This window comes from Carcharodon carcharias, chromosome 15 (assembly GCF_017639515.1).
Source record: "Carcharodon carcharias isolate sCarCar2 chromosome 15, sCarCar2.pri, whole genome shotgun sequence".
NCBI lineage: Eukaryota > Metazoa > Chordata > Chondrichthyes > Lamniformes > Lamnidae > Carcharodon > Carcharodon carcharias.
In genome coordinates, this window is record NC_054481.1 from 10,719,612 (window position 1) to 10,742,519 (window position 22,908).

Consider the following 22,908-nt stretch of genomic DNA (forward strand, 5'->3'; position numbering starts at 1 on the left):
TAGCCTCTTTAAGCTGTCATTCAAACTGAACTCAGAACCCTCTTCTGAGATAATTGTAGCTTTTGAAACTCAGCTAAGCATTCATAATGACATAAAAATAGCCCCTGGGGAAATTTCAACAAAGAGCGCTATTGAAACTGCGTGACATGATGCTACTTTTATTTCTAGCCTACGCCTATCAATTAAGCATTCCAGCAAAGGTTTTTTTTTAAACTCTTGCTGATACTGCACCTGTTTTTTAAAAACATAAAGTGCAGGGTTTAAAACTTCAGATCGTGACAGTTTTACAGACCTTATCTACCCTTCAAGGGAGTTTGTCTTTACTCCATCAACTTGTGACTCCACACTATGAGTTAATGCCTTTGCAGCAACCAAAATTGGGTTTCTTTGAACTTAGTGCTAAGTTCAAATGGCCCTGCTTAGTTTGGGTTTCTCTCCTGTCTGATTCACACCCTGCCCCCACCTGCAAAAATTGGACCTATCGGAAATGGGGGTGGGATTTCCGCTTCTGGATCCCACCCATTGTTTTTAAAGGTCCGCGGAATATTCTCAACTCCGTGGAAACAGTGTCTTCTCCACTGCGATTTCCACCAATAATTTTGTTATAATTTCTTAAATTAAAGCATCCTGTCCAATTGTCCTACCTTCCACCATTGCATACTTCTGTAACAAGATATGCAGAGTAATTGTAGTATTTCTGCCATTCCTTCATATAATTTCTTTTTACTCCTCTACCCAGACTGACTGGTCCTTCAACAATTTACTTTTTTGTGTGTTTGGGAAATCCTTTAGCATATCCTTTTATGTGCCCCAGTAACCTACCTTCATAACCCCCTTCTCAGTTTTCCTATTTTTTCTTTATCTTTTCCTCTATGTTTCCAAACTCTGCTTACATCACACTGTAATATTAGCCCCTACATTTGTTATGTATCTCTTTTGTAAGAATCCTTTTAATTTTAGTTTCTGATTGTTTGCCCATTATCTTTTAGCGATAAAACCAACTATTCCTTCAAAGGTATGGCTAAACATGTTGGGCACGCTTTTATTGAACAAATAACAGTGGCTGGATGATGCACACCATTATTAATACACACATCAGCTACTGACTTGTAGTGAGGAAGGGATATCCTATGAATTGTCAATCACAGCAAGTTGTTGGGCAATTTGCATTGCTTTGCTGCTAGCTTCACAAAAATGGCATATTCTGCTTAACCTCCCATGCCTTTTTCGAAGTTTGCACATTAGTTTCCCATTAAATTGGCTACAGAAGGTTGTCTAGTAATTAAAATATTAGTATATTTTAATGATGAAATAATTGCTAAGGAGAGCCAGTCAACCTCTCTTGCCCACAAAATAAACCATAATCAATTTCATTCCTTCATATAATTGTTATCTTTCCTATCGGTCTCATTATTCTTTTTCTTTTAACCCAACCTTTCTTTCCTCATTTATTTTCCTTATGTTTCCTATGTGAAAACAGTAACTCCATTTCAAAACAAATTACTTAATTGGCTACAAAAGCGCTTTCAGACATGAAAGGGGCAATATTACTGCAAAAGTACGAGATAAATGCAAGGGCAGAATTTTACATCCCGCAGGCGCCTGATCCCCAACGGGCGTAAAATCGTGCAAGGCGACACCCGGCGAGGGTCCCGACATCATCGCTCACTCGCCTGTGGGAGCAGGCAAAAATCGGAAGAGCGCCCGCCGACAATTAAGCAAGCAGTTAAGCTCATTAGCGTCCCAATTGTGAGCGACTTTTCGTGGCCCGTCCAACATTACGGTTGACGGACGGGCCAATCGGCAAGGGGAGCTTTACATTTTTGATGAAACCTCATCCAAGGGCGGGATGAAACCTCCGTTAGGATTTAAAATAAAAAGAAATACCTGGGTCAGTTTTTTTTTATGAAGTCTGTTTTCAGGTGCTTGATTGTGCTGCGTGGACATTTTGCGCAGCATTTTTGGGCTCTCTTTCATTACTTGGAGGTCTGCAGCTCCCTGAGGCATCTGTCTGCCCTCAGGGAGCTCGGTGGAAGCGCCCACCCAGCACCCACGGTGATGTCGGCGCCAGCCCTCTTCCCGCCCCCACCGACAGTGCTGAGCCTCTCTGAGCCATTAACTGGCCAGCCAGCGTGAAATCGCGGTCAGGCCCAATCGCGATTGGGAGGGGCGGTTTTCCATCCACTCCTGGGCCCGCCAACTGCGCGCACCCGACGAACGCAAAATTCAGGCCCAAGGCTTTTCTTCACTTTCCTCCACCCAGGCCTACTGGTCCTTTCACAATTTATTTCACCTGACATTGAATATACTCTAATTAACCGTCCTTTTCAGTCCTTCCTCTATTTATCCTAATAGTTTAAATCCTTGTAAGTCATTGGTTATGTTGGTCCTATTAGTCACCAATGTCCAAGATACCCTGTTGCCCTCTCCATGTCATTATCAGGTTGCACTTCCAACAACTTTGTGCGCAAAACCGTTTGAAAACAAAACATGCGCCGACAAGTCTAACTAATCGGACGTGCTGAGTGATGCCCCACCCCAGCAAACTCTGGCCATTGGCTATTTGGAACTCCATTGCCTTCGAGCAACTTGATTGTTCTGTGCACTTAATGTGTGCCTCAAGCTACCAATTGAATTGATCGGTTGAAAACATGGCTGGTTCTTCCAAACACTGCTTGTAATATTTTGAAGGAAGTTTGTTGCTTTATTTCATTTTGATTGTTTTGTGAGAACCACAAGATCCATTTCCTGCCTCTACCTCTTATGATTTTTACCACAGATTGGGCCACGCATGGTCCCTGCTGTGGTTTTAGGGCTTCCCAGACCGACTGAGACACCTTCTAAATGTTTACTACGAACTCTGGTGTTTTCTGTTGCTGGTGAGTGGCACTGCAACTACCAGGACCTCTGCCTGAGCTGTCCCAGCTTCCACATTCATGAATACAGTGGTTTAAGAGCTACAAAGCTGTTTCCTCCCCAAAGCAAATGGCTGTGGGTACAACCTACTGGTGGCCGGGGAAGGAGACAATGACTGATGTCAGGATTGGAATTGATCGGAATCAATGCTACGCTGGTGAAATTGGCAGGTTAGCAGTTTGGGAGAGTGGTATAGGGCTGGTGTAGAACAGATGCCAGCACTGGTCCCACAGGTTAGGCTAAGGCATGACGTGAGCTCGGGCTCTGTTACAGGGATCAAATTATTGGCCAATGTGGGGCCAATATCTGATTCACAGTTCTCCAAAGCAGAGGCCACAAGAAAGGAGTGCTGTGGGACATGCCCAAAAATTGTTTGTATTTTGAAAAGATATGTTGATTTCCATTCTTTATAAAAATTTTGAATGTCAATGGGATCATGATTTAATAAAATAGCAGTAGCTATGGAACCGTGGGCTTTTAATAAAAATTAAACATAATTGAGCTCATTGAATGCTAACAGTTACGTTCGTAAATCCTTTAAAAATAAGTTTGACTTTAACACACACTCTTGTGATTACCACAGGTTGGAGCAATTGGGGTTCAATGCTTTCTTGCAGCTGATGATTGGTGTGCCACTTGAGATGGTCCATGGGATTATGCGCATTGGACTGCTGTACCTGGCAGGTGTTCTAGCAGGTGAGCCAATCCTTTGGTAAATCTACACAGTACAGTTTCATTCAGGTAAAACCCATATACACAAGTATAAATACACACAACAGTATTGCTCAGGGAAGACTAACATTTTTTATTTGTTCTTGCGACATGGGTGATGTTGGCGGAGTCACATTTATTGTCCATCCCTGCGTTAACCTAAGAAGTTGGTGATGTCTCTTCTCTTTGAATCACCACAGTCCTTACAGTGTTGGTTCTCCCACAAAAGTGTTAGGTAGAGAATTCCAGGATCTTAACCCAATGATAATGAAAGAAAAGCACTATGTAGCTAAACCACAATGGCAATAACTTGGAGGGAAACTTGCAGCTATTGGTATTCCCATGACATTGCTGCTCTTATCCATCTCAGGTTCTGAAGCTGGGAGTTGCTCTCAGAGTAAGCATGTAGAATTACTGCAGTGCATCTTGTAGATAAGTGCATCTGTGGAAATAGGGGAGGTGTTGGATAATGATTTTGGGATGGACCAATGATCAAGTGCAGTATTTTGGTCAGTAAGGTCTTGAGCTTCTTTAGTGTTGTTGAGGCTGCGGCCATCCAAGTGAGCGGTGAGTATTTCATCCTAATCCTGAGCTGGAAATTTGTATATATTACACTATAACTCAGGTAAGGCCGTATTATAATTATAGACTGTAGATAATCAAATTCCTCTTTTGTTGACACGGTCAGATTGCATGCTGGGAACACTTCCAGACAAGAGAATTTCATAAGGGGCATAATTAAGGGAGGTGTTATTGTGTGGTAATGTCACCGGGGTTAGTAATTCTGAGGCCCAGGCGAATGCTCTGGGGACATGGGTTCAAATCCAACCATGGCAGCTGGTGGAATTTAAATTCAATTAATAAATCTGGAATATAAAGCTAGTCTCAGGCAAGGTGACCATCGATTGTTGTAAAAAAAGAACCCATCTGGGAAATCTACCATCCTTACCTAGCCTGCCTATATGTGACTCCAGACCCAGAGCAATGTGGTTGACTCTTAACAGCCCTCTGAAATGACTGCAAGCAGGCCACTTAGTTCGAGGGCAATTAGAGATGGGCCACAAACGCTGGCCTTAATTGCCAGTGATGCCCACATCCCATGAAAGAATAGAATAAAAAAAAATAATCTTAAAATTAGAGATATGCCAGTTAGGAGTCAAATCAGGAAGCGATTTTTCTTCCAAATGGCAGTGGAAATCAAAATTCTTTCCACCAAAAGGCTGTGGTTGCTGTTTGAATTACAAAATGGAGATAGATTTGTGCTTGATACCAAGGAATATGGAGAAAAGAAAAAGAAAATTACAAAAAAAAAAGAAAATGGAGTTAAGGTATAGATCAAGCTGGCTCGGAATGCTGATGGGCTGGGCCTACTCCTGTTCTTTTATTGTAAAATACAAACAAAGCAGGTGTTTCAAGTGGAATGGGTAATTAAAAAGTAACCTGCCAACTGGATACACATTAAGACTGTTCTGTTAGTCCTGTTCCAGATAGAGCAGAGTCCTTGGTAAGCTGCTGATTTTCGTACATTTGCAATTCAAACATAGGGAGAAAAGAAAGACCTGTGTTTGTGTAGCACTTATCACAAGTTCAAGATGTCCCGAACAATTTCACTGTTTCAGGAAACATGGTGGCCAACTTACATAGGGCAAGGTCCCACGAACACCAGTGAGATTAAAGACCACATCATCCACTTAAGGCATTGGTTTGGGGTAAGTATGGGTTAGAACACCAGAAAGATCTCCCCTGCTCTTCTTCCTGTGGGGCTGTGGAAACCTTTACATCGACCTGAGAAGGCAAAAGGGCTCGCTTTAACATCTCGTCTGTAAGGCAGCAACCCTGTAATGCTTAAACTACATTAAAATGCATATAAGCTACCCTATGCCAAGTGATGATGAGGACAAGATAATCAGCGAATGTCACACAATTATTTGCTTATGTTATCATTAAATATACTCTCCTGGAATGTCCATTGGATTCTCCAGTAGAGGGACGATGGCATAGTAGTATTGTCGCTGGATGAGAAATTCAGAGACCCAGGGTAATGCTCTGGGGACCGGAGTTTGAATCCCACCACAGCAGATGGTGGAATTTGAATTCAATAAAGATCTGGAATTAAAAGTCTAATGATATCCATGAAACCATTGTCGACTCTTGTAAAAACCCATCTAGCTCCCCTTTAAGGAAGGAAACTTACCATCCGTATCTGGTCTGGTCTACATGTGACCCCTGACCCACAGCAATATGGTTGACTCTTAGATGCCCTAGCAAGCCACTCAGTTGTACCAAACCGCTACAAAGTCTCAAAAAAGGAATGAAACTGGGCGGACCACCCGCCACCAACCAAGGCACCGGAAATGACAATGGCAATCTCAGACTTGTCGACCCTCCTTACTAATATCTGGGGGCCAGTGCCAAAATTGGGAGACTAGTCAAGCAACAGCCTGACATAGTCAACCTCACGGAATCATATCTTACAGATAATATCCCAGACACCACCATCGCCATCCCTGGGTACGTTCTGTCCCATCGGCAGGACAGGCCCAGCAGAGGTGGTGGCACAGTGGTATACAGTCGGGAGGGAGTTGCCATCAACTCTGGACTCCATGAAGCTTCATTGCATCAGGTCAAACATGGGCAAGGAAACCCCCTGCTGATTACCACATACCGCCTTCCCTCAGCTGATGGATCAGTGGCTCCTCCATGCTGAACACCACTTGGAGGAAACACTGGGGGTGACAAGGGCACAGAATGTACTCTGGGGCCTGAATTTTACCTTTTGGCAGGCGCGCTCGATTGGTGGGTCTAGGCGAGGTCAGGAAATGGGTCCCCAAACCGCAATTTCACACCGGCTGGTCAATTAACGGCCAGTCAGCGTGAAAGGGGCGCTGAAAAGTTCAGCGCTACCGGGGTGGGGGTGGGAAGAGGGCGGGCAATGACCTGGGTGTGGGTGAGCGCGGCGAGAAAGCTTCCTGAAGGCAGACAGCTGCCTCAGGGAGCTGGAGACCTGGAAAAAAGCTAAAATAAAGGTTTTAAAAGCTGAAAAAAAAAGTCCCTGCATCAGAATCAATCACCTGAAAATATAGCTGTTAAAAATGCTGCCCAGACAAAAATGTTATTTTATTTTATTTCATAACGGAAATTTCATCCCACCCTTGGATGAGGCTTGATGAAAAATGCAAAGGCTGCCTGGCCGATTCACCCATCCCCCAACTGTAGGGTTGGACGGGCCACAAAAAAAAATCGGTGACAATTGTGCCATTAATGGGCTTAATTGCCCTCTTAACTGACAGTGGGCACCAAGTGAAGTATCACACGACTGCGCAATGGCGTCTGGATGCTTGCCCGATGTCTTCTCGCCCAATTTTATGCCTGATTGGGTAGGGTGCGCGCCTGCCTACTGGGTATAAAATTTTGCCCTGGTGGGGAACTTCAATATCCATCACGAAGAGTGGCTCGGTAGCAGCACTACTGACCAAGCTGGCCAAGACCTAAAGGACTTAGCCTCTAGACTGGGTCTGCAGTAGGTGGTGAGGGAACCAACAAGAGGGAAAAACATATTTCACCTCATCCTCACCAACCTGCCTGCCGCAGATGCATCTGTTCATGATAGTATCGGTAGGAGTGACCACTGCACAGTCATGGAGACAAAGTCCCTTCTTCACATTGAGGATAGCCTCCATTGTGTTGTGTAGCACTACCACTGTGCTAAATGGGATAGATTTCAAACAGATCTAGCAACTCAAGAGTGGGCACCCGTGAGGTGCTGTACGCTATTGGCAGCAGCAGAATTGTACTCAAACACAATCTGTAACCGCATGGCCCAGCATATCCTCCAATCTACTGTCACTATCAAGCCAAGGGATCAACCCTGGTTCAATGAAGAGTGCAGGAGAACATGCCAGGAGCAGCACCAGACATACCTAAAAATGAGGTGTCAACCAGGTGAAGCTATAACACAGGACTACTTGTGTGCCAAACAGCATAAGCAGCAAGTGGTAGACAGAGCTCAGCGATCTCACAACCAACGGATAAGATCTAAGCCCTGCAGTCTTGTCACATCCAGTCGTGAATGGTGGTGAATGATTAAACAACTCACTGGAGGAGGGGTCTCCACAAATATCCCCAACCTCAATGATGGAGGAGCCCAGCACATCAGCGCAAAAGATAAGGCTGAAGCATTTGCTACAATCTTCAGCCAGAAATACCGAGTGGATGATCCATCTCGGCCTCCTCCAGAGGCCCCCAGCATCATGGATGCCAGTCTTCAGCCAATTCAATTCACTCTACATGATATCATTACCTCAAATGAATCAACTTATGGGCAGAACTTTACTCCAGTGGGATTTTATGATCCCACTGAAGTCAATGGACTTTTGAATAGCTGCTGCATTTTACAGCCCCGCCCCCTTGTGGAGGGGGTGGAGCTGTAAAATTCCACCCTATGTAAATCATGGGTTTGCATAGGAAGCAACATTAAAGCTGGAGTTAGGCTCCGTAGGACATTTCCCACCCAGAAAAGAACAATGTACAGGTTCAAGTACTGCACCATACGTGTGCAGCACTGTGCATTCCTAGCTGAAATATCTTGCAAAAAGAAATCATTAAATATAAAAGAAATCCTGTAAAAATTCAAATTAGATAACACTCACTAGTCTCTCTCTCTCTTCTTAGGCAGTCCCTTGCGTTTGGGGAGGACTTGCTTTTGCTCTGACTTGATGGGTTGGGGAGATGTTTTACCTCTTCAGGAATGCTTTGAGGACATCCCTAAAGCGTTTCAGTGGAGGTGACTTTGAATGATTTAGAGCCTCGATGTTAGACATGTTGACTCAGGGGGAAAACCTGGCTGTTGCTCCGTAAGGCGTAGTCCAAGCACTCCAGCATTATCGGCTGCTTGTTCTTCAGCCTCAAGACATTTTAATACATCCAATTTCACTGCTAGGCTGATGGTTTTTCTTGCTTTCCTTGTAGCAGCAAGCACTTGGATCGGAAGATGTAGAATCCAAATGGGTGGAAGTAAGAAATAACAAGGGGAAGAAGGCACTGGTGGGAGTATTGTATAGGGTCCCTGACAGTAGCTATACTGTAGGACAGAGAATAAATCAGGAGATAGTGAGGGCATGTAAAAAAGGCAGCACATTAATCCTGGGTGACTTTAAACTTCATGTAGATTGGGAAAATCAAATTGGCAGAGATAGACATGGGCAAGAGTTCAAAAAGTGTATTTGGGACAGTTTCCTAGAACAATATGTTGTGAATCCAACCAGGGATCAGGCTATTTTGGATCTGGTAATGTGTACTGAGGCAGGTTTAATAAATGATCTCAGAGTAAATATCCCCTAGGAAACAGTGACCATAATATGGTAGAATTTATCATTCAATTTGAAAATGAGAAACTTGGGTTGGAAACAACTGTGCTAAACTTAAATAAGGGTAATTACAATGGAATGAGGGCAGAGTTGGCTGTAGTGGACTGGGAAAGGAGTTTAGCAGAAAAGATGTTTGATGAACAATGGCAGGCATTTAAGAAAATAGCTAATGACTCTCAACAAAGATATATCCCAGTGAGGAAGAAGGATTCAAGGAAGGGGATAAACCAACCATGGTTAACCAAGTAAGTTAAGGATAGTATCAAAGTGAAAGAAAAAAAGACACACAATGTGGCAAAGATTAGTGGTAAGCCAGAGGATTGGGAAAGTTTTAAAAACCAACGAAAGATGACCAAAAAGATAATAAAGAAGGAGAAAATAAACCTTGAGGGTAAACTAGCAAGTGATATAAAAACAGAGAGTAAGAGGTTCTTTAAACATATATAAAAAAGAAAGAGGGCAAAGTGAGCATAGGACCCATAGAGAATGAGGCTGGGGAAATAATAATGGGGAACTAGGAAATGGCAGAGGAGTTGAATAAATACTTTGCTTCAGTCTTCACAATAGAAGATACTAATAATAGCATTCCAAAAATACTAAATAATCAAGGGGCAAAACGGGGAGAGGAAATAAATACAATAACTATCACCAGAGAAAAAGTACTAGGAAAACTAATGAGGTTAAAGTCCGATAAGTCCCCTGGACCTGATGGGTTGCATCCTAGGATATTAAAGGAAGTAGCTACAGAGATTGTGGATGCACTGGTAGTAATCTTCCAAGAACGCTTAGCTTCTGGAAAATTCCCAGAGGATTGGAGAATGGCCAATGTAACACCTTTATTCCAAAAAGGAGGGGGACAAAAAACAGGTAACTTATAGGCCAGTTGACCTAACACTGTCATTGGGAAAATATTGGAGACTATTATAAACAACGTAACAGCAGAGCTTTTAGAAATACATAATATAATCAAGCAGAGTCAGCATGGCTTCATGAAGGGGAAATCATGCCTAACAAATATATTAGAATTCTTTGAGGAGCTAACAAGCAGGATAGATAAAGGGGAACCAGTAGATATAATATATTTGGATTTCCAAAAGGTTTTTGATGAGGTACTGCATGTAAGGCTACTTAATAAGATAAGAGCCCATGGTGTTGGGGATAGTATAGTAGCATGGATAGAGGTTTGGCTAACTAATAGAAGACAGAGAGTTGGGATAAGGGGAACATTTTCGGGATGGAAACCTGTAACTAGTGGAGTGCCATAGGGATCATAGGGCCTCAATTATTTACAATATATATTAATGACTTGGATGAGGGAAATGAATGTACTATCACCAAGTTTGCGGATGACACAAAAATAGGTGGGAAGGCAAGCGGTGAGGGTGACACAAGGAGTCTACAGAGGGATATAGACAGGTTAAGTGAGTGGGCAAAAACTTAGCAGATGGAATATAATGTGGGAAAATGTGAGGTCATGCACTTTGGCAGGAAGAATAGAGGAGCTGAATATTATTTAAATGCAGAAAGACTGCAGAAGGCTGCAGCACAGAGGGATTTGGGAGTCCTTGTGCGTGAATCCCAAAAAGCTAACATACAAGTTTAACAGGTAATAGGGAAGGCAAATGGAATGTTAGCCTTTATTTGAAAGGGAATGGAGTGTGAAAGTAGGGTAGTCTTGCTAAAACAATACAAGGCACTAGTTAGACCACACCTAGAATACTGTGAACAATTTTGATCCCTTATCTAAGGAAAGATATTATGGCATTGGAGGCAGTCCAGACAAGGTTTACTAGGTTGATCCTGGGTATGGAGGGATTTTCTTACGAGGAGAGGTTGAGTAGGTTGGGCCTGTACTCATTGGAATTTAGAAGAACGAGAGGCGATCTTAAGGAAGCAAATGATTCTTAGGGGACTTGACAGGGTAGATGCTGAGAGGTTGTTTCCCCTTGTGGGAGAGTCTAGGACCAGAGGGCATAATCTCATAGTAAGGGTGTGCCCATCTAAAACAGAGATGAGGGAGAATTTCTTCTCTCAGAGGGTGGTCAATCTGTGGAATTCTTCACCGCAGAGGGCTATAAAGGCTGGGTCATTAAGTATATTCAAGGCTGAGATAGACATTTTTAATCAGTAAGGGAATCAAGGGTTATGGGGAAAAGGCAGGAAAGTGGAGTTGTGGGTTATCAGGTCAGCCATAAGCTCATTGAATGGCGGAGCAGACTCGATGGGCCGAATGGCCTACTTCTGCTCCTACATCTTATGGTTTTATGGTCACACTACCACAACTTACTGGGCGTTTCTTGCTCATGTTTGAAAGTGGCTAACACTCTCGCCTACTGCAAAACACCAAAATTTTAATCAAATTTAAATCCTCCAACTTTTTGTTTGGGAAAAAAAAACAACTTTAAAAGTGATTAAAGTCTCACCCACAGCAAAACTCCAAGACTTAACAAACTCTGGCTTTGAATGCCTATGTTTTTTAAAAAAAATTGATGTTGCCTCAAACACCACACATAACAATGGCACTGGTCCTCTAGGATCTAATGCCGTGTGAAGGGAGATGACATGCAGTGTGCAATAATGTGAGAAAAACCCATACTCCTGAAATTGGGATTTATAACAGGGAATTGGGACCTAAAACAAACACCACTTGGTGGCGAATCAACATAAATCGACACAAGTTAAAACAAGGACTTACTGACGGAATAATAAACAATTGTTCCCAGCTGAAAGTACTAATGAAGAATTATGCAACTCAAATCTTAGCCAACAAAACTAACTGGAAAATAAAAGATGCTATGGTTCGTTTTTTTTTTGAAGATTTTAAAAATAGGTTAATTAGATACGTTACACCCAGTTAACTCAAGTCTGTGTCAGCCCTTGCTCAGCTTGTAGCAAACATCTGAATCACGAGGTTCTGGGTTCAATCCCACTCCAGAGCTTGAGCACAGAAATCAAGGCTGACACTCTAAAGCAGCACTGAGGGAGCACTGCCCTGTTGGAGGAGCCATCTTTCAGATGTTAAACTGAGGCCCCTCCTGCCTGCTCAGGTGGATGTAATACAAACGATCCCATGGCTCTACTTTGAAGATGAGCAGGGAGGTTTTCCCTGGTGTCCTGTCCAATATTTATCCCTCAATCAACACCACAAAAGACAGATTGTCTGATCATTATCACGTTGCTGTTTGTGGGAGTTGGCTGAATGCAAATTAGTTGCTGCATTTCCTACATTACAACGGTGATCACACTTCCAATAAGTGCTTCATTAGCTGTAAATCGCTTTGAGACGTCCAGTGGTCATGAAAAGTGCGATATAAATGCAAATCTTTCTTTTTACAGGACAGAAATGGGCCATTCAGGCCAACTGGTCTAAACTCCAAATCAGCCTCCGTCTTTGTCTAACCTCATTGGTGTACCATGTACCAGCTGTGGTTTCATGTGAGATTATAGTACATCACTGGAATCCCAATCAGCATTTTTGTAAGCCTCCCAATTTAAGGCCTCATGTAGCCCTTATTTAAGCGTAAATGTACACAGGTGCTTCTTCAAAAGCCCTGATACATAAAATGGATAAAATTGACCATCTCTGCAGCGTATGTAGAGTATCTATATTGTGATCACTTCCAATAAGACCATAAGACGTAGGAGCAGAAATTAGGCCATTCGGCCCATCAAGTCTGCTCCGCCATTCAATCATTGCTGATAGGTTTCTCAACCCCATTGTCCTTCCTTCGCCCCGTAACCTTTGATCCCCTTACCAATCAAGAACCTATCTATCTCGGTCTTAAGTACACTCAATGACCTGGCCTCCACAGCCTTCTGTGGCAATGAATTCCATAGATTCACCACTCTCTGGCTAAAGAAGTTTCTCCCCATCTCTGTTCTAAAAGGTCTTCCCTTTACTCTGAGGCTGTGCCCTCAGGTCCTAGTCTCTCCTACTAATGGAAACATCTTCCCCACGTCCACTCTATCCAGGCCTTTCAGTATTCTGTAAGTTTCAATCAAATCCCCCCTCATCCTTCTAAACTCCATTGAGTATAGACCCAGAGTCCTCAAACGTTCCTCATATGTTAAGCCTTTCATTCCTGGGATCGTTCTCGTGAACCTCCTCTGGACCCGCTCCAGGGCCAGAACATCCTTCCTGAGATACAGGGCCCAAAATTGCTCACAATATTCTAAATGTGGTCTGACCAGAGCCTTATAAAACCTCAGCAGCACATCCCTGCTTTTATATTCTAGTCCTCTCGAAATAAATGCCAACATTGCGTTTGCCTTCCTAACTACCGACTCAACCTGCAAGTTAACCTTAAGAGAATCCTGGACTAGGACTCCCAAGTCCCTTTGCACTCCAGATTTCTGAATTCTCTCCCCACTTAGAAAAGTCTTTGCCTCTATTCTTCCTACCAAAGTGCATGACCTCACATTTCCCCACGTTGTATTCCATCTGTCACTTCTTCACCCATTCTCCTAACCTGTCCAAATCCTTCTGCAGCCTCCCCGCCTCCTCAATACTATCTGTCCCTCCACCTATCTTTGTATCATCTGCAAACTTAGCCAGGATGCCCTCAGTTCCTTCATCTAGATCATTAATGTATAAAGTGAAAAGTTGTGGTCCCAACACTGACCCCTGCGGAACTCCAGTAGTCACCGGCCACCATCCTGAGAAGGACCCCCTTATCCCCACTCTCTGCCTCCTGCCAGACAGCCAATCTTCTATCCATGTTAGTACCTTGCCCCTAACACCATGGGCTCTTATCTTACTGAGCAGCCTCCTGTGCGGCACCTTGATGAAACCATGCTGACTTTGTCCTATTTTACCATGTACTTCCAAGTATTCTGAAATCTCATCCTTAATAATGGATTCTAAAATCTTACCAATGACCAAGGTCAGGCTAATCGGCCTGTAATTTCCCGTCTTTTGCCTCACTCCCTTCTTAAACAGGGGGGTTACATTAGTGATTTTCCAGTCCTCTGGGACCCTCCCTGACTCCAGTGATTCCTGAAAGATCACCACTAACGCCTCCACTATCTCTTCAGCTATCTCCTTCATAACCCTGGGGTGTAATCCATCTGGTCCAGGTGATTTATCCACCTTCAGACCTTTCAGTTTTCCTAGCACCTTCTCCTTGGTAATGGCCACCATACTCACCTCTGCCCCCCCCGACTCTCTTGAACTTTGGGGATGTTACTCATGTCTTCCACCGTGAAGACTAATGCAAAGTACCTATTCAGTTCCTCCGCCATTTCTTTGTTCCCCACCAATACTTCTCCAGCGTCATTTTCCAGCGGCCCAATGTCCACTTTTGCCTCTCTCTTACCCTTTATATATCTGAAAAAACTCTTGCAATCTTCTTTTATATTACTGGCTAGTTTACCCTCATATTTAATCTTCTCCCTCCTTATTTCTTTTTTAGTTGTCCTCTGTTGGTCTTTGTAGGCTTCCCAATCCCCTGGTTTCCCACTGCTCTTCGCCGCATTGTATGCTTTCTCTTTAGCTTTTATGCTGTCCCTGACTTCCCTTGTCAGCCATGGTTGCCTCGTCCTCCCTTTAGTATGCTTCTTCTTCCTCGGGATGAATTTTTGCTGAGTCTCCCAAATTACTCCCAGAAACTCCTGCCATTGCTGTTCCACTGTCTTTCCTGTTAGGCTCATCTCCCAGTCAATTCTGGCCAGCTCCTCCCTCATGCCTCTGTAGTTGCCTTTATTCAACTCTAATACTGTTACATCCAATTCCAGCTTTTTCCTCTCAAATTACAGGGTGAATTCTATCATATTATGGTCACTTCCTCCTAAGGGTTCCTTCACCTTAAGCTCCCTTATTAAATCTGCCTCATTACACATCACTAAATCACATCACATTACTTCCAGAGAAACAGTGATAATTAGACATCAAACCACTCCTTCTGAGAAAGGGAAAAACACTGACATTTATTCCTGACAACCAAAGGCAATTGAGTGAAAACTGCAAGATATGTGTCTAACTTACCAAATACTGTCAAATTATCCGGTACCAATGATATTTCAGGGATCTTAACTCAACAGTACTGGTGCTAGAAACCTAAAAACTCCTATTCTGATATTAGTGGACAAATTGCTTGACATGTTTGTATGTGATTCCTTTGTCCACTATTTAATGCAGGTGTTAAAATGTAGGACAGGATGTCTTACAAATGCACTAAACATTTGTATGCATTGAAGGGCAGCAATAATCCTACACTTCCCGTGAGGATTCACGCTCAAAGGAACCACAGATCAGGGACAATCTAGAACACGCTTGTAGCGTTGATTCTTTGAGGCTGCAGCTCCTTCAAGCACAGTTTAGTGGAATTACATTTTTACCACAACTTATTTATATACCCTTGCCTCTCTCCTTCATAGCCAGATAATCACTCAGCTCCTTTATGGAAGCATGTTATTACAATATTAAAAACCACGGTGCCGCTCCTTCCGAATCAGGCATATCCGATCCAACTTTTGGAAGGTGCCCTTAACCAGTGGAGAGGTAACAGTAATGGGTTCATTCAACCAGAGAGTGTTTGGTTTCCATGGCACCTCTCCTTAACTTTTATTAAAAATGAATACGAACACTCAAACCCTCCCTTATGCCAGAGTGGCTTAGCTAATGTTTCCCCAATCTAGGGCACAAGAGGCAATATAAAAAAAGAAGCTCTTAACATAGAAGTAAGTGTCTCCGAGTGCTATTTTCCACGATTAGACTGTATTTGAAACATACAAATAGCAATGCCGGTGCTGCTTTTGGCAATCCTTTCATTTTATATTTCACTTTTAAGGGTACTGACTTTTTCTGTTGGATTTTTGTAAACTTGCTTCGGAATCCTGGGCAAAAAGAAAAGAAAAGCACTGCGATTGCTGGAAACCCTGAAATAAAAGCAAAATGCTGGACAAATTCAGCAGGTCTGGCAGCATCTGTGGGGAGAGAAACAGAGTTCGTATGACTCTTCTTCAGAGGTGAAGGGAGGTAGAAATGTGATGGATTTGATACTGTTGCAGGGCAGGTGGGTGGTGGTTGGGTGAAGCAGATGGAGCAAAATAGAAGGCCAGGGATAGGTGGGAAGTCAGGAGAGATTTGACAAAGATGCCATGGACACAAGACAAAGGGAACGTTAGTGGTAGTTTTAAGGATGAAAGAAGGTGCTAATAGTGGCGTAAAGGTAAGAAAGCAGCATGTGTTAATAGCAGAACAAGGGTCCAAGGCTCTGTGGAAGCAAAACATAAGAACAAGGCCAGCATCCTCCAGTCGGCAAGCATGAGGGGGGCCTGCTTATCGACATGTAAAATGATGCAGAACATTTTACAATAAAAGTTATGGACACTGTCACATGAGGGGACATGGGCAGGGAAATTTTTTTCTGATCTTTATTCAAAGTTTTAAATTGGAGCCAATCTCCCTGAGGCAGCATTTAGCCTCAGGGAGATCTGTGCGCTCTTTCGTGCACATGAGTGAAAGAGCACACTCCCGGCTGAGGGAATCCCGCCCCCCTCCCCACCCCCCCATCGCCTGCACAGGGAGTGCATAGCGCTTCCAGGCACACATCACTCTGGGCAGACCTTAATTGGCTCGCCCACATAAAATGGCGGTGTGCCCCCAACTGGGGGTACCGATCGGAAGCCCGCCCACTCCCGCACTACCCAACCCCACCCCCCCCCCCCCCACCCGATGGTGGGAAAACGTTGCCCCAAGTTACAGGTGGCCCTGTGGAGGGAGGGAGTTGGAAGAAAAAAAATTTAAAAGGTCAAACTGGAGGTCAGAGATCATGGCCTAAAATTGTTGAACTTAATGTTCAGTCCAGAAGGCTGTAACGTACCCAATCAAAAGGTGAGGTGCTGCTCCCCCAGTTTGCTTTGGGCTTCACTGGAACATTGCAGCAAGCCAAAGACAGAAATGTGAGCATGAGAGCAGGGTGGTGAATTGAAATGGCGAGTGACAGGAAGGTTGGGGTCCTGCTTGTGGACTGAACAAAGCGGTCACCCAGACGGTGTCTAGTCTCCCCAGCGTAGAGGAAACTGCGTTGGGAGCAGTGAACACAGTAGACTAAATTGAAAGAGGTACAAGTGAATCGCTGCTTCACCTGAAAGGACCGTTTAGGACCTTGGACAGTGAGGAGGGAGGAGGCAAAGGGGCAGCTGTTACACCGTCTGTGATTGCTTGGGAAGGTGCCGTGGGAAGAGAATGAGGTGTTGGGGTGATGGAGGAGCGGACCAGGGTGCCACGGAGGAAACAATCCTTCCGGAATGCTGACAGGGAAGGATGTGTTTGGTGGTGGCATCTTGCTGAAGTTAGCAGAAATGGCGGAGGATGATCCTTTACATTTCTACCTTTCTAGCTCTGAAGAAGAGTCATTCGGGCTCAAAGCATTAACTCTGTCTCTCTCTCCACAGATGCTGCCAGACCTGCTGAGTTTTTCCAGCATTTTCTGTTTTTACTTTGAATCCTGGGTCTAAGGTAGGAAATATAAAATGCTACCAGAAATCTGTTTAATCAGAATCTTTGAATCAGGAGAACAATCAACTATTTCTATACCATCTGATAATGCCCGATTAAAGACTTGAATAGCCAGCTCTGCTTTTCCTATAGATTTTAACCTGTCACGTTCAGTTCCACTGAAGTACTCCACATAATCGCCTCCTTTACTGTTCATTATTCTCATTAAAATTCCGTTCGCACATTTAAATGTGCTGTCTGCTCTATGGCTGTGTTCTCAACTAAAATCTTGACTTGTCAGACACTGATTATAGTTCTTAAGATAAACTGTCTTTGCCACAAAGGCCATCATGTCTCCAGCACAGGCTGCATCAAAGCTGTGCAAGAATCACCCGTTAATTTATGTGGGTGTCTTCATCAACAGAGGAACTTTAATTTCAGCTGCACTTGACACAGTTCACGTCACATGGTGTGAGTGCCGCATGTCTGAGTAAAAGCTATTGTTCCTTCTGTGCATATGTATTTATTTCCATTTCCCTCCACATTTTGCTCCAACAGTAGGTGTTGACTCATACTGAAGAACGTTCCATGCCATCAACAACCCTCCTGTAATTTTCCCAATTAACTATTCTTCATGTATGTGGCAGATCTTGACAACCTTGGAACGGAATTGCAATGAAAATAAAAATTGGGTAAGATGTAAAATGGGCTACTGACTGCCTCCAGCCATTTTATACTAATGCACGACATTAAAATTGGCCCTGTGTGTTAGCAAATTATTCAGCGAAAACAGTAAACCCAAGAATCAAACTTGGGACTTTCTCAATTTGGATGGCTCAGTACCCAAATGGAGTGTGTATTTACACACTGAATCACCAAGGAAGCACCATGGGTTTGTATTACAGGTAAATAAAAGTTTGGAAGTACTTCAGCAATGCTTCAGTGTACTTATAAGATTCAAGTAACATTCTAAACTATCAGAGCACATCTTGTGAACATCCCACCGTCATTTGGATCTTAAGAGTGTGTTAAAACTTTGTACACGATTTCAGTCATTGGTCTGACATAAGGTATTTTCAGTTTTCCATAGAGCTGTACAAGATGGGAGAACTGAGCACTTCATAAAATGATTAAGCTTGTTTGTGATTGTCATTGGGTTAGCTGACAGGAGAACACACTTTAACTAAAAACATTTGCTTTTAAACAATTTTTAGTGGTGCTATATTGCATTCCTGTTAATATTACAGAATTGATTAATAACTAGCACTGGTTCTATGATATGGCCTAATCAGCTGGTTTATATATAGAGTGATGGACACCAGGAAGGTTGCTTTAAAATCACAAGGCTACTTCAGCTGATGTAATTAAACCAAGAGAGAGAAACAATTATAAGCATCATCTTGATGTCTTAAATTAGAATACAGGCTTGTTATAGTTGTCACATTATTTCTAATATATGCTGTTTTATGTGTGGTATTTTGTTCCATTTTCATGCAGAATTTTTATGTCAGCAGTGACCCTTATTGCAGATGACAGCTGTCAAGAGGCTCCATGTCATTAGTTTATGATAGATTTCTCACGGCATGAATATCAGTGGTGATATCAATACTGCTAACTTATTGAGAAATAGTTTGGAGTTGGTTTTCACAAACTCTATCTGCAGGCTGCAATGCAGATAATGGGATGGGTTTTCATGGCTCTATCTGACAGGAAGAGGGTGATAGTGGGCCAATCACATCAAGGCAGCACGTACCATCCAGCTCCTGCTCAAAGTATGGCTGCTGCCATTTTTGTTGGGGCTTTTATATGGGTTCCCATTTAAGGCAAGAATCTAATTGCAATATGCTCCCATACTGCAATATGAGCAAAAGCTATTGTCCAATTCGGGTTCCTCGTATATAGGACCCTGGCGTAATTTTGAGGTATCAATGGATAGAGCATATGCTGTCCACTGCTACTAATCATTGAGCAGTCCTTAAAGGGAATGCCTGTTGACTTATCCACACCCTCTCTGCCACAATTGCCTCGCCTCTTCCTTTAAGGTTCCTCTTCTTAACAGAATCTAAGCTGGTTGGTGAAGCCGAAACCAAAACGCAGAGCAGAATCTTCCAATCGGTGTGCAGAGGCGAGCCCTGCACACCGACACATAAAATGACACACGGTCCCAACGTCACCCCACACCATTCCGATCTTTCATTCGGCGGCTGCGCACTGGAGTGCACTGTTAAGGCCATTAATAAACTAATTAACCAATTTGGCAGGGCTGCCCGTCCAACCTTAAGGTTGTGGGTGGGGGGGAGGGGGCAGGTGAAGAGCTCAGGCGGCCTTCGCATTTTTCATGAGGTCTCATCCATGGGCGGAATGAGGTTTCCTGAAGGGTTTATTAAATGAATGAATATTTACTAAACGTTTGATAAACGTGTCCCAGCTCATGTGAGGGGACACATGTAAATGATTTTTAACTTTTTTTTAATGTTGAGGCTTGAACTTGAACTTAAAGCTGCCTTGGGGAGATTTTTGCGCTCTTTCGCAGGCCCCGACTCTCCCTCCTCCCCCGCCCTGCCCGCACAGGTGGCACTGAGCGCTATTAAGGCCCATCCACGTAAAATGGCGGCGTGCGGCCGATCGCGGGGTCGATTGGCTCCGCTTCCTACTGGTCCCCCCAACGGGGAGAAAATTCTCCCCACAGATCTTTTCTTCATGAAGAGACTTGTTCAGTCTCACAGCTTTCCTTTCAAACAACCCAGTCTCCCAGCTTTCCTTTCAAACAACCCAGTCTCCCAGCTATCCTCTATTTATATCTTCTCACTCTCTCATAGTAGATGGTAATTTATCCTGTAGCTATTCCCTCCGGGTATGGGGAGACAGTAGTGTAACAGTCTTATCCTTGATGGTATTCTATCTCTCCCTCTCCCCCACCTCTCTCTCTCTCTCTCTCTCTCTCTTGCTGGTTCCAGGCCCTAGGTCTCCTGTTTTAAGTGTAGCTGGAAGGTCTTCTGGTAGGTTCAGGGTGTTCCTGGAGCCTTTCTGTAAAGAAACAAAAGAAATCCTCTATTTATCTATGCTCGAAGATAATTAATACTTGTTTCTCTTAACCTTAACAATGTAATTAGCAAATCTTAATAATATAATTTGACAAGGCATTAACACCTCTGACTCTTCAGCTCCATCCCCACTATCCCAAACCCCGCAAGGAGCTGCCTTTGAATCCTGGCAATAATAAAATGACAGACGGCTCAAGTGTTTGTCCCACTACACACCCGACGTGAAAATTTACTCTTACATTGCCGCCGCTTTTCAAGTGGGTTATTTGGGAATTAGTGTTGCAATTAGAAGTTAACCTGTCTTCTGTCCTTGATGCTGTTTTTTTTTGTTTGTTATCGGACCAAGTAGCTTATCAGAGCATCCAGCAGTTAGGCTAATATCCAAAAGGAACCTGCTCCTCTTGGGGCATTTGGAGCGCAAGGCACAGACTTAATGTACAACAATACCTGACATCCTATCAGTTAAGGAAAAGTGACCTGGTCAGGAGGAAATGACTCACGTTCCTCCAGCTTAGGTATTCTGCTGCAGGGAGGCAACTTCACTGCCTCCGAGGTTAAGGATGCAGATGCATTATACAAGAATGCTCCACTCCAGTTATTAACATGTTTGTCCCGGCTCAAAACAGCGAGCGGCTTCAGCAATCCTGCAGATGGAGCGCAGTGTAGATACACCTGGTCGCGGCCAGATAGGTCCATCCATTCCAAGATAGACTTCCTGTTCATGTCCCTTGCGTTCACAGTCAGATCCACTGATGTCAACCCGGTGTTCTTCTCTAACCACTGCCTCCCACTGGCTGACTGTCATTTACAGGAAGACCAGAGGATTGGCAGGGGGACATGGAAGCTGAGTGTGCAACTGCTGACCCCAGAGAACATTGAGGACCTCAAGAGGGATTACAAAGGTTGGAGAACCGTGAAACCTTTCTTTGAGTCCCTGACACACTGGTGGGAAGTGATCAAGGAAAACATCAAGAGGTTTTTCATCCTCAAAGGAGTCCAGAAAGCTAGAAAAGAACGGAGGGAAATGTCCTGACTCCAGAAAAAAATGCAGATCCTGCTCTGGCTGCGGTCGATGGGGGTCGATGTCAAGGAGGAACTCCAAGAGGTGAAGAGCCAGCAAGCCTCACTCTTTGCCTCGGAGGCCTCCAAGATCATCTTCTGGTCCAGAGTCTGCTCTGTGGAGCAGGATGAGACATACTCACAGTTCTTCTTCCAAAAGGTACACAGAGAGAGCTCTGTGATCAGCAGCCTGAAGGAAGAAGACGGCTCAGTAGAGTCATCGCAGTCTGACATTGAGGATCAGCAAATCCTTTTATGCCGGATTGTATGACGTGAAGCCCACAGACAGCACGGTCTCCCAGTCCTTCCTGTCCCCTATCGTGGAGGTCTTAGACAACAGTACACAGGAGAGTCTGGACAAACTGCTAACTCCTGATGAACTGACTAAGGCCCTTAAGTCCTTCAAGAAGACTAAGACTCCTGGAAGTGACGGCTTACCGGCTGAGTTGTATTCAGCTCAGTGGGACTAGATCAGCTCAGACCTGCTAGAAGTGTACGAGAGTATGCTTTTGGCTGGCAGCATGTCAGAATCCATGAGGAAAGGCATCATCACCCTCATCTACAAGCACAAGGGGGAAAGGGAGGAAATTAGAAATTGGCGACCCATTTTACTGTTGAATGTGGACTATAAGACTCTGTCCAAGGTCATCACCAATAGGGTCAAGTCTGCTCTGGAGTTGGTGATCCACCTTGACCAGACCTGCACTGTACCCAGCAGGAAGATCTCTGACAGCCTTGCGCTACTTAGGGATACGATTGCCTATGTACAGGACAGGGATGTGGACACCTGCCTCATCAGCCTGGATCAGGAAAAGGCCTTTGACAGAATATCGCATACTTAAATGTTGGATGTGCTCTCCAAAATGGGGTTTGGGGAGGGAATCCGCAACTGGATCCAACTGCTCTACACTAACATCAGTAGCGCAGTTTCAATCAATGGATAGGAATCAGATAGCTTTTCAATTAAATCTGGAGTCAGGCAGAGCTGCCCTCCCTCACCTGTCCTGTTTGTGTGTTGCATAGAACCCTTTGCTGAGTTCATCAGAAAGGATCCAGGCATAAGAGGAGTGACAATCCCAGGCAGTGGAGGCACTCAGGTCAAAGTCTCCCTGTACGTGGACCATGTCGCCGTCTTCTGCTCGGATCCGCTGTCGGTGCGCAGACTGATACACACCTGCGACAGTTCGAACTGGCCTCGGGAGCCAAGGTAAATCGTTAGAAGAGCAAGGCCATGTTCTTTGGGAACTGGGCTGACCGATCCTTTGTCCCCTTCACTGTCAGGGCTGACGGCCTGAAGCTGCTGGGGATATGGTTCAGAGGGACCGGGGCATCTGTTAGAAACTGGAAGGAGCGAGTGTCTATGGTGCAAAGA

General features: G+C 44.1%; 1 protein-coding gene across 1 annotated transcript in view; it reads left to right on the forward strand.

Annotated features, from left to right (window-relative positions):
• Nucleotides 1-22,908, forward strand: part of rhbdl1 (rhomboid, veinlet-like 1 (Drosophila)) — a 183,795-nt gene that overhangs the window by 116,322 nt on the left and 44,565 nt on the right. The window contains exon 4 of the mRNA XM_041207140.1: nt 3,500-3,612. Within this exon, the coding sequence (XP_041063074.1) occupies nt 3,500-3,612 (113 nt within the window). The remainder of the gene's footprint in view (nt 1-3,499; nt 3,613-22,908) is intronic.